Source organism: Wickerhamomyces ciferrii, contig 00011 (assembly GCF_000313485.1).
Source record: "Wickerhamomyces ciferrii WGS project CAIF00000000 data, strain NRRL Y-1031 F-60-10, contig 00011, whole genome shotgun sequence".
NCBI lineage: Eukaryota > Fungi > Ascomycota > Saccharomycetes > Phaffomycetales > Wickerhamomycetaceae > Hansenula > Hansenula ciferrii.
This window is the reverse complement of record NW_011887729.1, coordinates 223,465-239,480: the sequence shown is the minus strand read 5'-3', so window position 1 is coordinate 239,480 and position 16,016 is coordinate 223,465. Positions and strand designations below refer to the sequence as shown.

The 16,016-nt window shown below is 32.0% G+C and overlaps 9 protein-coding genes across 9 annotated transcripts; 3 read left to right on the top strand and 6 right to left on the bottom strand.

Moving 5' to 3' along the window:
- Window positions 1–53: 53 nt before the first annotated feature.
- On the bottom strand, window positions 54–1,889 carry BN7_624 (uncharacterized protein; the record flags this gene model as incomplete). The annotated part of the gene is made up of 1 exon (XM_011278817.1): window positions 54–1,889. The coding sequence occupies one exon, from the start codon at window positions 1,887–1,889 to the stop codon at window positions 54–56; it is 1,836 nt and encodes a 611-aa protein (XP_011277119.1).
- Window positions 1,890–3,454: 1,565 nt separating this feature from the next.
- On the bottom strand, window positions 3,455–4,330 carry NOP15 (rRNA-binding ribosome biosynthesis protein NOP15; the record flags this gene model as incomplete). The annotated part of the gene is made up of 1 exon (XM_011278816.1): window positions 3,455–4,330. One exon carries the CDS (start codon window positions 4,328–4,330, stop codon window positions 3,455–3,457), a length of 876 nt encoding a protein of 291 aa, XP_011277118.1.
- A 1,516-nt stretch (window positions 4,331–5,846) lies between these two features.
- Window positions 5,847–6,803, top strand: BN7_622 (uncharacterized protein; the record flags this gene model as incomplete). The annotated part of the gene is made up of 1 exon (XM_011278815.1): window positions 5,847–6,803. The coding sequence occupies one exon, from the start codon at window positions 5,847–5,849 to the stop codon at window positions 6,801–6,803; it is 957 nt and encodes a 318-aa protein (XP_011277117.1).
- An 826-nt stretch (window positions 6,804–7,629) lies between these two features.
- Window positions 7,630–9,471, top strand: BN7_621 (Halomucin; the record flags this gene model as incomplete). Its single annotated transcript, XM_011278814.1, has 1 exon — window positions 7,630–9,471. The coding sequence occupies one exon, from the start codon at window positions 7,630–7,632 to the stop codon at window positions 9,469–9,471; it is 1,842 nt and encodes a 613-aa protein (XP_011277116.1).
- Window positions 9,472–9,802: 331 nt separating this feature from the next.
- Window positions 9,803–11,786, bottom strand: BN7_620 (uncharacterized protein; the record flags this gene model as incomplete). The annotated part of the gene is made up of 2 exons (XM_011278813.1): window positions 9,803–10,392; window positions 10,481–11,786. The coding sequence occupies 2 exons, from the start codon at window positions 11,784–11,786 to the stop codon at window positions 9,803–9,805; spliced, it is 1,896 nt and encodes a 631-aa protein (XP_011277115.1).
- A 104-nt stretch (window positions 11,787–11,890) lies between these two features.
- BN7_619 (nucleotide diphosphatase) lies at window positions 11,891–12,639 on the bottom strand (the record flags this gene model as incomplete). Its single annotated transcript, XM_011278812.1, has 3 exons — window positions 11,891–12,294; window positions 12,370–12,391; window positions 12,460–12,639. 3 exons carry the CDS (start codon window positions 12,637–12,639, stop codon window positions 11,891–11,893), a joined length of 606 nt encoding a protein of 201 aa, XP_011277114.1.
- Window positions 12,640–12,883: 244 nt separating this feature from the next.
- Window positions 12,884–14,057, bottom strand: BN7_618 (uncharacterized protein; the record flags this gene model as incomplete). The annotated part of the gene is made up of 2 exons (XM_011278811.1): window positions 12,884–13,930; window positions 14,028–14,057. The coding sequence occupies 2 exons, from the start codon at window positions 14,055–14,057 to the stop codon at window positions 12,884–12,886; spliced, it is 1,077 nt and encodes a 358-aa protein (XP_011277113.1).
- A 305-nt stretch (window positions 14,058–14,362) lies between these two features.
- Window positions 14,363–15,066, top strand: YAF9 (YEATS domain-containing protein YAF9; the record flags this gene model as incomplete). The annotated part of the gene is made up of 2 exons (XM_011278810.1): window positions 14,363–14,392; window positions 14,452–15,066. 2 exons carry the CDS (start codon window positions 14,363–14,365, stop codon window positions 15,064–15,066), a joined length of 645 nt encoding a protein of 214 aa, XP_011277112.1.
- Window positions 15,067–15,215: 149 nt separating this feature from the next.
- Window positions 15,216–15,788, bottom strand: BN7_616 (uncharacterized protein; the record flags this gene model as incomplete). Its single annotated transcript, XM_011278809.1, has 1 exon — window positions 15,216–15,788. One exon carries the CDS (start codon window positions 15,786–15,788, stop codon window positions 15,216–15,218), a length of 573 nt encoding a protein of 190 aa, XP_011277111.1.
- Between the last annotated feature and the right edge of the window lie 228 nt (window positions 15,789–16,016).

Sequence of the window (16,016 nt, the reverse complement as noted above, 5' to 3'; positions counted from 1 at the left end):
AGAACTACAATGCAACGGATCTATTTAATTTATTGTTTTATTCGTTATATACATTAGAAACCATCTGAACCGTTGAATCCAATGAATCCAGTCAACAAGAATATGTTATAGTATGGCTTTTTGGCGATTTGATTGGTATGATTCCAAGCACTTGTTAAACGACCATCTATACATGAACCAGACATGTAAAAATTATCAGCACCACTACCATCAAACATATGAGCATAACAATCTTGTAAGATTGATAATTTTAATTTTTCAGAATTTCCAAATTGATCTTGAATATATCTTTTTGTGAAAGGATCATTATTTAATTCATCAATTTTCAAAAGACATTGATCAATTGGAATTAAAATATTTGGAACTTGAGTATATTTATCCAAGAAATGTAATGCATTTGGAACTGCATCATCACCAAGATGTACCACACTTGAACCAATCCAATTTGAACATCTTGATTTACATTCTCCGACAATTCTATACATTTCCTTGTATAATGCCGGGCATGCTTTAACTCTATGTAAACCTTGACCTGTAAAAGATAATTTATAAGCTCTACCATCAAACATATCATCATCTGCAATTGACCAAAGACGGATCATTTCTCTTTGAATAATAGACCATAGAGTTAAAGATTGGTAAACATATTGGAATTGTCTATCATGATCATGTGTTAATCTTGCTCCGGATCTACCATATTGAATACCAATGGAAAATTGTGATTTAATATCATCTTCATTAAATTGATTTAATCTTTCAATAAATCTTAAAATTGGTTTACGATTCATATGTGTATAAGCATTATAATCACCGATTGAATATAATACTTGACGAATTTCTTCTTTTGAAAAACCTCCTCTGAATGAAGAATATTTTGATGATAATTTTTCAATTGAATTTTCTTTGATTTTAATATCTCTTTGAACTTCACGTCTTGATTTCCCTACTGGTGAAATTTCAGCTGTAGCATAAATAATTAATTCATCATCAAATAATCCTAAAGCTTTCCCTTGATCTTCAGGTCTAGAACTTAGATAACTATAAACTGTTTTAATTGGTTTATAAAGATGGAATTCCATATGTGATTCAATTTCTGGTAATCTTGAATCCATAACCATATAACATAATTTCCCGAAATTTTCTCTCATTCTTTCAGGATTCATAATTTTATAACGTCTACCAATTTCAAAAACAGTCTTATACCAATCAGCATTATCTTCAAAATTTTTATTCTCAATTAAATTTTGACCACTTTTCAAATTTGATGCAACAACAAGACCTGCTAAGACAGAGCACATTTCTTTCAATTGTGATACGATTCTCTTAGATTTTGAAGTGTGTGATACGATATCAACTTTATCAGTGTATTGAGAAACACTTAGAGCGGCTTCTAAAAGATGTAATAAATGACGTTCTTCAGCGGTTAATCTTAATGGGATATATTTGACTTGATTCTTGATACTTTCCACTAGTCTTCTGTTGATGGAAGTTTCAGCTGGTACCGGAGCGGCATCCCCATCGACTTGAGTATCTTCATCATCTTGATTATCATCTTCATCCTTTGTTGGTTGTTTTTTCGAATCACCATTTGAGGTATCTGGGGTTTGTTCGGAGTACAATTTAATTGAATCATGGGTTTTTCTTTTACCACCATTATGTATCAAATTAAAACACCCACCACAGAAATTTTCTTCACAACTATTACAAACAACTTCTATTCTCATATCTTGACATTCTGCACATAATTCTGAATTATTGGGTTGTTCTCCATTGGCATCTTCTTGAGTAGCATCTAAATGTGCTAAATCTCCCGGTTGTTTCACGTCAGCTTCTTCGATCTCGACATCGTTGTCACCATCCAATATGTCCTTCAATGTTCTAGACTCCATGATGTTCTCGTATAGTTACAGATTAACAAAATCTCCAGAAATGTTCTTTGAATGTGTCAATAAAGTACTTTTTCTCTTTTTCGTTTATTTTCTTTCAGATTCTCGATTGAAGATTCTGAAAAATTAAAATTAAAAAAAAAAAGAGATGGTTAAGTAATCCCGCGAATTTCTGGTATACCAATGAACGTTCGAATAAATTGATGACTGATAAGCAGGTTTGATAAGCTGGGGATCGTGTAGTCAAGTTGAATACTGAGTGGACTAGTATTGATGCAGTGTAATGGGAAAATGCACAGTACTCGTGAGAAGCTATCCTAGTTTAATATGAAACATCACATCGTATGATGGTCAGCTTTACCTCTACTGTTATTGGCTCTTGTTATAAATATACGTGTATTGTACAAAATTAACTGATATTATAACCAAAATTCTATTAAGTAGTGCTGAAAACAATGATTAACTGAATAAATAGTAGGGAAGAAAGTAATTATGACTGAATGACTTATTTTTATTTGAGATCCAATAGATCAACTTGATCAAATCATTTCAATAAGATAAAATATGCTAAAATTGCAATAATAATAACAATGATTGCAATAATTAAACCAATATTTTGTTCACCACCAGTGGTACCTGCTCCACTTGATGAATCTGCTGAAATTGGAGCACTATCTGGATCAACATCACCAATATATAGAGGGATCAATTGTTCTTTAGCATCTTCTGAATGTCCGATATCCTATATTAAATTGTTAGTTGATCTGATTTCCCAACAAAAAATTATTTCAAACACATACATCGAATGGACCTGTAGCATCTTGACCACCACAATCAACCATAACTTCTTCACCACCTCTGTTTCATCGTTAGTTGCTTCCCTCATTATGTATAAATATCTATAATACTCACGGATGCTCATCTAAAAATGGAGTACAAGCATAAACTTTACCATCTATAACCATCCAAAGGTCTTCTGCAGTGTTGTGTTCGGCAATTTCATCATATGTGAATATTTTAGCTGACATTGTAATAGTTCTTGAGGGTTAAAATTAAATTATGATTAGAATAAGATTAAATTCAACAAGCAAAATCAAAGAATAACTTCAAAAATTGGATTTCATTCGTTTAAATCAAATTTAATTCCTTTGTAATTTTTTTCGTTGAGCTTAAATCAGCGTGTCCGAAACTAAAATTCTTTCATAGCTGTGAAAAAAACTGAAAATTCGCGAGATATTCGGACTATTTTTTACCCAATTAGGATAATTTTTACCATATTATTAGAATAGAATATGGAAAGTTAGAGCTACAATAAAAATTCAAAAGGTTTTGTTAACAATCTATTGTACAATTTTTATATATGGTAGGTTTTAGAATCCTTGGATTACGGATCCTATGAGGGAAGTGTAAGCAATTCGTTTAGTTATCGATAATATGTCCAATTCAAGAAAATGCCCGAATCTAAGTATATCGTATGATAATGAATGCAATTATTGAATTTTAAACGTAGAAGTATATGGTGATGTCCATCATGATCATGGATTTAATGATATAAATTGATTGGTGCCTTAAAAGTTAATACCAGCAGCTTCTAAAGCTTTAGCTCTTTTTTCTCTTTTAGCTTGATCTTTTGCATTTAATTTACCAACATCTTTTTTCAATTTACTAACTTTGAAAAAAGCTTTTTTAGCTTTTTTAGATGATTTAAATTCTTCTTGAACTAATTCAACTTTTAATTGATGATTCATTAATAAATAATTATTCATTGTTTCTTGTGCAATTTTTGCATCATCACCATTATTAAATTCTAAAAATCCAAAATGTCTTGAATTACCAGTTTTTTTATTACGTGCTAATTTGATATTTGTTATTTCACCAAATTGATTGAAATATTTACTCAATTCTGCTTCTTCAAACCCATCTGGTAAACGACCAATATATATAACACCTTTTTTGGTTTTTTTAGATTTTTTATTAGTTTTATTATCAACTTTTGGTAATTTTTTAACTTGATGTGTTTCAGCTTTAGATTTTTTGCTTGATTTCTTTTCTTTTGGTTCTTCTTCTTCTTCTTCTTCATCATTTTCACTTTCATCATCATCTTGTTCTTCTTCATCTTCATCATCTGTACTTGAAAAACCACCTAATTCTTCATCTTCAAAATCTTCATCATCAGAAGATTCATCATCTTGTTCTTTTGATGAAGCATTCTTCTTTATTTTTAAAGTACCATCATCTTCAAAATCAGTATCTGATTCATCATCACTTGATTCATTAGGTACTTGTTTTAATTCATCTTCATTTTCACTTTGAGATTCTGATTCAGGTTCTGGTGCAGCTTTTTTAGATTTTATTATAACTTGTTTAGTTTCTTTTTTAGGTCTAACGACTTTACCTTCCTTTTTTGGTTTAACAACTGATTTCTTAACGATCTTGGTACCCATATTTGTCGATTTGTTCTGTATTCTGTTAAGGTTTTCAATTATGCCTCTTTCTTAATAGATCACCTTTATTTTTTTTAAACTTTCTGTATGATAGAAAATTTTTTTAGAAGCTCATCGGACCGGGGCTTCAAACCGGAAATAGAATAGGTACATAATCAAGTATACCCATCTTCTTTTTGAAACACAATTATTTAGTAGAAAGGTATATATAGAGGCTTTATTGAAGGTGAATAGGACACATCTAAGAGCTATATGATCTCAAAGATATAGCACTCACACTGAATATTATTGTGAAATATCGAGCTATGGTTCTTTGTACCAGTGACTATCATATGGTCTCTAAACAACGTCATCACCTAGAGACAAATTCCAAAATCAAAAAATTTGAGTATATTCTGGTATTACAGGGAAATTATAAGGTAAAACTTACCTCATATTATCTAATTAATTAAGTACATACTTTTTCATTATGGAGAGTAATACAATCGACTACATATTTCCTGCTTAAAATATGTACAGCTTGGTATAATCAATAAGACATATATTAATCGACGTTAATATTATATACTCAGTTTTGAATATTCTTATTGATTTTCGGATCTTCAGTAAATATTTTTGAATCAATATAGACGTGCTAAATTTATAATTGATATACTGATTAGGCGAACAAATGATCACCAAAATATATAAATACATGAAGATATTCATGAGAATAGATACATACTAGCTGGTTGTGGTAATATTAGGGTGTAAGAGAGCATGTGTCCATATTCCAACAGAAGACTGAACAACATTAAATCGTTCAATCATCATGTTATACTAGACAGAATATTGTAAGCATAAATACTGGATACTGAGGTATCGACAGGATGTATATTTAAGGTATCTACTATATACTATATATATGACAGAAAGAAAATCAGAAGCAGTTAGTAATCCTAGAAAAGTCTAAGAGGAAGACCAAGACTAGTATTTAGTACAAATATATTAAAAGAACAACATTGACTTCAAATATGTCATCGTTGATCTTCATTTTCACTCACGTAAATTTTGACACATTGAGAACAAGAAGTAACCGGGCCAGCCAGCCAGCCTTTTGAGATTAAGTTTGATACCCACAACAAAAAGGAGAGAACCTATATATATGTTTTGTTTGCCATTTACTATAATGACATTCTATTAATCATGTAACCAAATAGCCCTGTTGATCACTTGATACTGTGTGCTCTTCTGGTTTCATTCATAAAGATCAAATCTACTAAATCCACATTATACCCGGACAAGAAACATGACTTTTAATGATAAAGAAGCTGATATGGCCCATGAGTTTACTTCTCCTAAAAAGAGACGTACTGGCTCCAATAAAAATTATACAAAAGGTGCAACCGAAGCTATTAGAAACCAAGTAGATGAAGTAGATGCTTTTGCAAAGCGGTATGAAGACACTCAAGATTCATCAAGTCCATTTGATTCAATATTCACCCAGAACAGACTAGAATAACCTTTTAGTCTTGAAATGTTTGATAAGGAAGCTCAAAATGATAAAATTAAGGTTAATGAAGAAGAAATAACAGCTGACGGAGAAACTAGCGAAGAAGGAAGTACTAGGAATGATGCCGGTGAAGAAAGTACAACTAACTCTGCTGAAGAAGAATCAATTACAGATGAAATCAGCTCAGAAATGACAAATGAGAACATTAGTGAACCAATAATGGAGAATGAAATAACAATCGAGTCAAACATTACAGACGATGTCAAAACTGAGGAGAAATCTAAGCTTCGTTTTATTAGAAATCCACATTATGATTCGAAGTTGACTCCAAAATGGTATGATATCCGCTCAATCAAAGAATTGATAAACATTTTGGAATCTGAGCAGTTTGAAAAAAGGAAATATTTAGTGGTTGATTCTTATTTAGCTAATGTTGCTATTGACCTAAGCTTTTTAGAGGGATTGAGAGAGACTTGTAAGTGTGCTGTCAATATTTACAAAGGAGATCAATTTAGAGAAGTCCATATTTATACTGGATGCATATATCATAAAAAGAAAAAAAGAGTATCAAAGTTCTGTGACAAATTTGGAAAACCAATAGAGTATTGTATCTATTGTGTTCCCAAGGGTCTTGACTTTGAAAACGACCCTCCACCAGCAGGTACATTCAGGGAATATTTCATGTTCCATTTAACACTTAAAGATGATAACGATCAGACATCAATTAATCGGATCACCAGCTTCAGTGAATTTACAGAAAATGTGTTACTTCCATATGAAGCATTAAGTGCATCAAATATAATGGCAGGCCTTGATGAAGAGGGTAGTAAACTTCTGGAGAAAGGTGGAGTTGTTGAAACCCGTCTTAGTTCAAAATTTAATTTTTCAGTCAAGACTACAAAGTCTTATTACAAAGCGGAAAATGGTGAATTACTGTACGGTCCCTCCCATGTCGTGGAACATATTGAGATTGTTGAATAGTACTTACAAATTCTACCTAATATAATTGTTTGTCGATTTATGTACTGTATTCTTAGCAAGTTTGTGTAGAATCAAGTCATAACCATATATAGACTATCTACTTACTACTGAGTATATAATCAAATAATACATGACTAAATCCTGAATGGACATTATCTTACTGTAGCTGCTACAGAAGCAGCTCAACTTTTATATCTGAGTATGTGCGTCGTGAACTTTAAAGCCGCTAATATCCATTCACTCAAGAGTCAAGAGGTACTACGTCCGCCTTTGTAGAGATAAAATAGTACCTTCAACACTCAGGTTTCCAAGCACACTGTGAATAAACGTTCGTATGCCCAAGCTTGCAAGTCAAATTCGAGTAAAAGAATAGTACCCACATGATTTCTAGTGGTCCTGATCTATAAGTTCAATATTGCGATTTATTATGATGAAACCATTTTGAAACGAATGTGAAACCAAAGTAAAACTTTCATGAATTATCTATATTTCTTTGATCAAGCCCCTTAAAGCTATATAAATTGCCATTCTGCTCCAGCTCAACTATTTCATTTATGAAAGTAAAGTTCTAATCATCCACCTCAGCTATCCATTTAGCAGAAGTAACTTATAGAGAGTAATTGAGCTGGTATAAACTAAGTGACTGGGTATTGTGGTACATCAAGATAAATATATTAAATACTAGATATTAATTTTTTTGTACTTCCATACACTGAAAATTATATAAATCTACTCTAGATACCATATCATCACTAAATATCGAATAGCTTGATATATCAACAGGTACCTAGATAATTTGCTGCTCAGTAATTTTGTGTGTTCAAACATGAGCCACAAGAGCAAACCAAAAACACCAGGCTCTTCGCCAAAGAAACTGGTTCAATCCAATCAAGCCATAAACACGGTAGACTTGAAGCTTGAAGATGAAGATGCTTTGAAAAGATTAAGCATCGTTTCACCCAAGGTCAACAAATCTCAAGGATCACCATCTCGTGGGGTTTCTAAGCCGATTTCAAACTCAAGGCTTAAGGAAATTTCGAGAAATTTAGAATACAAAGGTTCTCAATATAGGGATGGTATCTCGCAAGAAAAAACATCAACCCCTGCTTCAAGTTATGCTACTCGCTCTGTGTCAAATAGAGAATCATTGGGATCATCATTGTCTCAAACCCTGGGTGCTGAAGTTTGTGGTCAATTAAGCTCTCAGGGAGGTAATACATTAGGTATTGGTGCTTCTATTGAAATTGGACATACTTCAAAAGTTGCTGAAAATGCTTATTCTGAAAACAGCGATGAGGCAGATGAAGGTAGTCAAGAAGCTGAAAGTGACGAGTCTGAAAATGATGAGTCTGACAGCGAATATCATGCTGAAGAATCCGGGCCTGAGGGGTTTGGCGGTGAAGAATCAGATGTTGAAGTTGTGAAAAATGAAGAATCGAGCAGTGAGGCTGATTCAGAAAGTGAGGATTCAGAAAGTGAAGATTTAGAAAGTGAAGAGTCAGAAAATGAAGAGTCTTTGAATAAAGAAACATATTTTGAAGCTTCAGAAGAGGGAGATTCAAATTGTGAAGATTCAGAAGAGGTAGAAGATTCAGAAGATTCAGAAGATGAGGATTCAGAAGATGCGAATGGTGAAGAGTCATCTAGTGAAGCAGATAATAGTGCAATCAACCAGGAAAACAGTTCATTGGATTTGGAAATCTCAAGATCTGTACCTCCTACTATAGAAGCCAAATCAGAAGACTTTGGCGGTGATATCAGCATTTATGATGATAATGTTTATACAAATGGTCCGTATTCTGCTTGTGAAGTCTCAGGTGATTCTAGTTCAGAGAATGAGCAAAGTATTAAAGTTGTTGGAGCTACAAGTCCAAGGGTTCAAAAGCTGAAAATGGAGAATGATATCATTGATGAAACTGAATCTAGTGAAGATGACTATGGTGATGGACTTGGTCAAATTGTCAGTCATAGAGTTAGGATACCACCATGGTCATCATATTATGAAACCAAGTTCTATACAACGAGGAATATCAAAGAGATTTTATCTATTTGCAACTCGAATATTTTTTTTGAAAGGGAGGACTTACAATATGAATCTTTTATTAAACATGTTAAACTGGATAGAAGTTTTTTTGAAGGGTTGAGATCTGTTATCTACAATAATGGTTCATTTGGAGCTTCAGATTTCGAGAACAAACATATCTATAAAGGATGTCGTATTCACTTTAAAATCCCCAGTTTTTATAGGCACATTAACAAGAGTGTTTGCTCTTATTGTCTTAGAGACGGGTTTATCAGCCCTGAAGGTCATTATACTGAACTTTTCAAGTGCAAACTAAGATTTTACGATGAATTTGATGATATTCTAGGAATTCCAGATGTAACAAGCTTCAATGAGATTACTGAAAAGAGACTTCTTCCATTTGAATCATTAAGTGCTGAAAATATATCAAATGGATTAGTTCCAAGTGAGATGGAGGAATTTCTCCAAGATGGTGGTATGTTGGACCAATACCTCCACGACTCAACATTTAACATATATATCAAAACAAATAAATTCAGCTCTGAATTTTACTTTCCAAGGCCTTCTCATGTTTTAGAAGGGATTGAACGCGTTGAAAATTTTGACTTCGGTTCTGGTTCTAGAGTTAAATCACGCTACGAATGATTCATATACAGCGAAATCTATAACAATATTATGATATTTAAATATATATACTGAATTATACTGATTAATTTTTGAATGTAAGATCGTTTTTTAGTTATCATAGGTTAATACAGGTAGTTTAATGATCAAGTAGATATTCAAATATAGATCCAAATTACACAAATTTCGATGAATTTATAACAGCATGATATAATTTCACGTATAACTTCCGTAGTTTAACGTTCTACAAATTACTTCTAACAAGTTTAATTGCATCTTTATCTGTACATCAATATATAATATATCAAACTAGAACACTTATCTGAGGATTAAGAAAAACGATTCAAATGAATTAATAATATCGATCACTAGAGTCCGACGTATCAATAATCATGGTTTTCAGATTTTCTTGAGGAACAACCTCAATTCTTGAATCATCTTTAACACATTTGTAAAATCTTAACTTAGCTAATTTGGGGCAGCTTTTGTTTGTTAATAGACCCTTTAACGCCTTGATATATGAAATGTCAATATTTTCTAACTTTGGAGACGAATTGAGTTCAGGGAGGGTCACATTAGTTTTAGACATAGATGGATTATAACCTTTGTCAAGTCCTTTTATCATCAAGCTGGTTAGCGAAGGAAGATAGCAATTGGATAAGTTTACTTCGGATTCCACAACACTTATATCAATAACTTCAAGACATGGAAGCTTAACGTTAGATATATCAAGAGCCGGTATCTTTCGACAAATAATTTTGTCAACAAAATTTGAATTCTCGTCAAAGAAACTTTTAGAAACTTGACATGATTCAAGTTCGAGATATTGTAAATTTGGGGCAATCATTCGAGGGACCTCTCCATGTTCCTTATAATTCCAAAATCTATCACCAGTGATTTTCAATGATTTCAAATTATCAAATGTTGTATCTGTAGGATATCCTTTAACAGGGAAAACCATTTAAACACAATTCCTCTAGATTTGCCATATCCAATGTTTTAAGAATATGATGACATCCATGAATTGTACCTTTTTTTGCATTTTTCAAGAAATGAAATGGTAGCTCTGAAGTATCCTCAGGGTGATCTCGTTTCGAATCCAAGTTATCATAGAAAGAAGTGATTTCAAAACTTTTCAACTGAGGAAAGTGCATGTTTGCAATATCTGTGATAATTAACCCACCATTTGATTTCAAAATAATTGATTCCAAAGCTGGAAATGATAAATTTTCCAGACATAGTTCCAAAGACGATGCATTAACATTGAATTTCTTCAACAATGGCGCTGAAATATTTCTAATCTCATTAATTATTTGACCACTTTGTATTTCGATCTCTTTCAAATTTGGGAATTCAAGATCCTTTAACCCATATTTTGATGGATTTCTTTCTCTTTGGTGTGTGTATGGGTATGACGAGTTTCTATCAAGAAGGTCAATATAAAGATACTTTAACTTTTGACACATTGAGCTCGTGAAAGAGATACCCCCGTGGAATGACCTCAGTTCCAGTACTTTAGGGAAGATGGATGACTTCTGAAATGATAATTCTTTAACATTTTGGATGGTCAATTTTCTTAAATTTGGAAAATAATCCAAATTAGCAACACCTTTGAATTTATTCATTCTGAGATGTATTAATCCTTCAAGTGATCCAATCACCTCTTTATTAATATCAAATTCTGAACCAATCTCAAGAAATTCCAGTTTGGGAAAGCTGATATATTTTAATGAATAATCTGGATCGTTTGACATCTTTAAAAGTTCTCTAACTGTATAAATTAATGACGTATGTGTATGAGCTTTGACATTAAACTCTACGCCATTAGTATTTATTTTAGTGATGTTTTCAATTAAATTAACGGTCTCATCAATGGGGGAATCATCTCTATACCCTCTGTCTGATTGATTTCCGAAAATTTCAAACATAACAGTTCCATTGAATATTTGAAACTTGTCAACATTTCTCTTCTTACCAGTTTGACAAAGCTTGAAACAAAAACGATTTGATAAAAATGAAAATTCAGCTCTATCAACACGATCAGTAAAGACTCTATAATTTTCTTTGAAACGATTTTGTAATTTAGGAACAGCACGAACATAATTCAATAAATCAAGGGATTTCAAATTATCCATAATTAAATGTTGAATTTCATCTGGAAAATTCAAAAGGATATTGAATTCCTTTTGTTGCTTTTTTAACTTTGACTCGGGAGGGCTCATTGTTTGATGCAATATAATCAATAAACAAACAGTATCAATCCACTTGCTTGAAATTAATTCAAGAATGGGAGGAATTGAAGGTTTTAAAGTTTTTTGCTTTTCATCTTCATACATTTAGTCCACCTTACTGAATTTGGAAATTTGTTCTCAACTCTAAAAGTGTCTATTAACCAGAACATGACTATTTACAAATATAATAAATAAACATGAAAGCTGAATCAACCAAGAGCTTTCTCAATAAGTTTAAAAGTATTTCTAAATGGTAATCCAACAGCATTATAGTAATCACCATCAATTTTCTTCATCAATAAAGAACCTCTTAATTGAACTCTATAGCCCGCAGCAACACCAAGGCCTTCATTTGTATCAACATAAGCTTTAAGAATTTCATCTGAAGCATCATGATCGAAATGTAATGACGTACTTTCAACAAAAGAGAATTGTTCACCATCATTTATAACAACAACACCACTTAAAACATGTTGAATTTTTTTACTATCTCTATAATAGGTCAAATTTGTTAATTGGTCTTGTTTATCTTTTGGCTTTTCAAAAATTCTTCCATCAATTTCAACTACTGTATCTGCAGCTAAAATTATAGTGTTTTTATGTTCACCTTTTGCTTTCTGAAGGGTGTTAGTTTAATAGGAGACTTTATCATATCACCGAGATCTTTGAACTTACCAATTCCTCATACACAGCTTGACCTTTCCCAATTGCTGTATTCAAGACATACTTTTAGTTGTTAGTATTCCCCTATTAGAAAAAAAGGATAATGAATACTTACATCACTTGGTGTATAATCTTCTTTCTTCAAATCTTCTGGAAAATTTGATGGATAAATTTCGATATTTTCAAATCCCATTTGAGTCAAAATTTCAATTCTTCTTGGTGAAGTTGAAGCTAAGATGAATCTCTTGGATTTGATCTTATCGAAAACGGGATGCTTGAATGGTTCAAAAGACATGATGTATGCTTGGATCAGTTACTTCAAACTTTCGTTTGTCAATATTGTTCTGATTCTAAAGTTGTAGATCTTGTAGCAAAAGTTCAAAATCTTCAATATACGTCAACAATTACGCGAATTCTCTCAACCTGAGTACTACATTTTTGCAAAACATAACTTTCTATTAAAACCAACCATTCTTATTCTTTCATTTTATTTTTTTGATTATTATTATTATTACTATTATTCTTTTGATTACTATTACCTAGGAAGGTGTGACATCTTCCAATTTAATTCTATCACTTATCACATATTTTTGTTCCATATCATCAGTAAATGCAACTTCTGTACCAACTAATTTTTGCCAATCACCTTGATAAATCTCATTATCAACTTTAAACAATGGAGCCTGTGTATGTAAACCACTAGCTTGTAATTTTGCTGTAGCGGGTATAGTATTAGTATTATAATTATTATTTGGAATTTCTAAAGTAACGTACACATCTTCATATTCTTCTTGATTTGTGTCTAAATCAATTTTTTCACTAGTTTTATTTTTTAAAGCTTCTGCAGCTTTTCTAGCTTTAATATCAGCATCTGAACCTGCTTCAAATCCATTTTGGAAGTCCCAATGCATTTCTTCACCATTTGTTAAGAATTCACAATTACCATTCATTGTAATTTTCCAATCAGTGCCATTATCATTGGTTTTACCATTCAAGATTCTTTCAAATTTATCTAATGAGCATGCACCTGCTCTCAATCTAGTATCTTCATCGTCTAAAGCATCCAATACGCTATTGAACCCTAAAAGTGCCATACCTAAGGCAATTTTAGCAGCTGCATGAGTAACGAAAATGATTGTTTCAATATGTGGATATTTTGCTTCAAATTTCGGTATAAAATTCTGTAAGAAAGTTTTGGATCTTTCAAAAATTTGTTCTTGAGTTTCACCACTTAATGATGGTTTTAAAGTTGGTTCCCAATTTTGTTGTAATTTTGGGAAAAATGGTTTAAGAATATCATAACCTGCAGGTTTTGGAATAACTTCTCTATCTGGTTTATACCATTCACCAATACCATTCTCAAGTTCAATATCAATACCAAGGACTTCGGCAATTGGTGCTGATGTTTGTAAACATCTATAAAATGGTGAAGTAAAGATCATTTCAGGATGTGGTTCAATAGACAATATATAATGAGCCAATTCTTTAGCTTGATCAACACCATGGTCAGCTAATGGAGGATCACTATCAATCCCAGTTGGATTCACTGGATGTGGTTCTGGTAACCAATTGGCTCTGTAACCATGCTATATTTCAAAAAAGTTAGTATTGTTCTCGTGTTTCTTCCCCTTATGATGGCATCACGGGTATTTATGGTGCGTAAACATTCAAAAGAAAACATACTCTGGCGATATAAAGGTTCTTAAGCACCATCTTGCTAGCTGTATAATTATGTGGGATAAGCGAATGTGGATATGAAGCAAATGCTAAGTGTGAAGCTGAAACAAAGTTCTTTTTCAAATTCTGTGGTCTCGTGTCTATTGTGTTTAAATTTCTGGCTCGTGATGATTTTGTTTTTCTTTTATTCTCTTGAAATCAAAAATTCGCGAAGAGAGCTAAAACGCGTTCGCGGGTATTTTGCATTTGAAAGTCATTTTTAAATAACAGTGAAGATTTGAACATCAACAACAGAGATTTAGTGCTTAAACAAGTGGTATAGAGTTGTTGAAGAAGATATAATGGCACCAGCAAGCAACAAGAGGATAAAGGTATGTTAATGTGCGTTTTTTTCTGGCTCAAATTGCCTTACTAACACCCTGGATAACAGACACTTTCGATAAGTCGTCCTATAATATATGGAAACACAGCAGAACCATTTGGTGAAAAAAGACCTCCAAATTGTCCAGATGAACACACACATAACTGGACAGTCTTTGTAAGAGGACCAAATGGGGAAGATTTATCATATTTTATTAAAAAAGTAGTGTTCAAATTACATGATACTTATAATAATCCAACAAGATCAATTGAATCACCACCTTTCCAAGTTACAGAAACTGGTTGGGGTGAATTTGAAATTGGTATCAAGATATATTTTGTTAATGAAGCTAATGAGAAAAACATTTCATTATATCATCATTTAAGACTTCATCCATATGGATTCCCACCAGATGCTGTACTGACTGATAAAGATAGAAATGTTAGAAGTGTACAATATGATGAAATTGTATTTAATGAACCAACTGAACAATTATTTGAAATCATGACACAAAAACCTGGTAATAGACTACCCGAATTGAAAAAACAATCTGAATTTAGTAGAGAAGTTGAGTACGAAGAAATTGCAAGATTAGAAAATGGTATAAAACAAGTTAATGGTGAGATTGACATTTTGAAAGAACAAATTCAGGATTTTCAAAACTTAAAATCTGAAAAGGCATAACTACTTTGGAGGATGGTTTGTATTTTAATTAATAAATGTAATATAAAGCTACAATTAAATCATAACTTTCGAATGCACATATTTCTGTAGCTTTTATAACCATTTACCTAATACACTAATATACAAAATTATTTTCACCGGCATCAATATTATAACGTCATAACTTCACTTTCCAATTCTTCCAAATAATCCATTAAAACTTCCACTATTGGTTTATCCAATAAGTAATTATTATACAAAGTCACGGGTATTTCAACTCTTTTATTACCTTCTTTATCAAAGATCATTATAACATCTCTCGGATAAACACCACCTCCCATGGGATCTAAAACATTGAACTTTTTAGATATTTTAGATCCATTAATCAAAGGGAAGGCATAATTATTTTTGGATACATTTGATGATATTGCAATGACTTCTGAATTGAATACCTTGGTTAATTTCTCATATGATTTATTTATTGGATCCAAAAATTCATTAATAACACCGAAAAACACAACCACAAGATGTTTTGGATGATTATAATCTAAGTTTAATCGTTTCTTCGTTATAGAACCATCTTTATTAACAAAATCCAGCATTGAACCTTCTAATCCATCAATAAACTCATGTGATCTCGTTATAACTCGCGTCTTTTTGGGACTTGATAAAACTTGATATTCTGGTTCCGAATACTCGGGAGAGGGTAGACTTTCTAAACAATCACTAAAATTTCTCTTCATCACTTATATCATGGTCTTTTATTTCTTTCAATACTTGTATCTATCACAACTGAGAACTATTTGGTTTAAATAACCGTTTAAAACCAGTCAAAAACTCCTCAATTATAAGCGTGTGTTCTGTGCTAAAGCTTATTTTTTTGGGTCACAATGGTCACAATAGTCACAATAGTCACACTATCGAGTAAAATGTTTGAATATTAATTAAATGGATGGTTGGAATTATGGTAT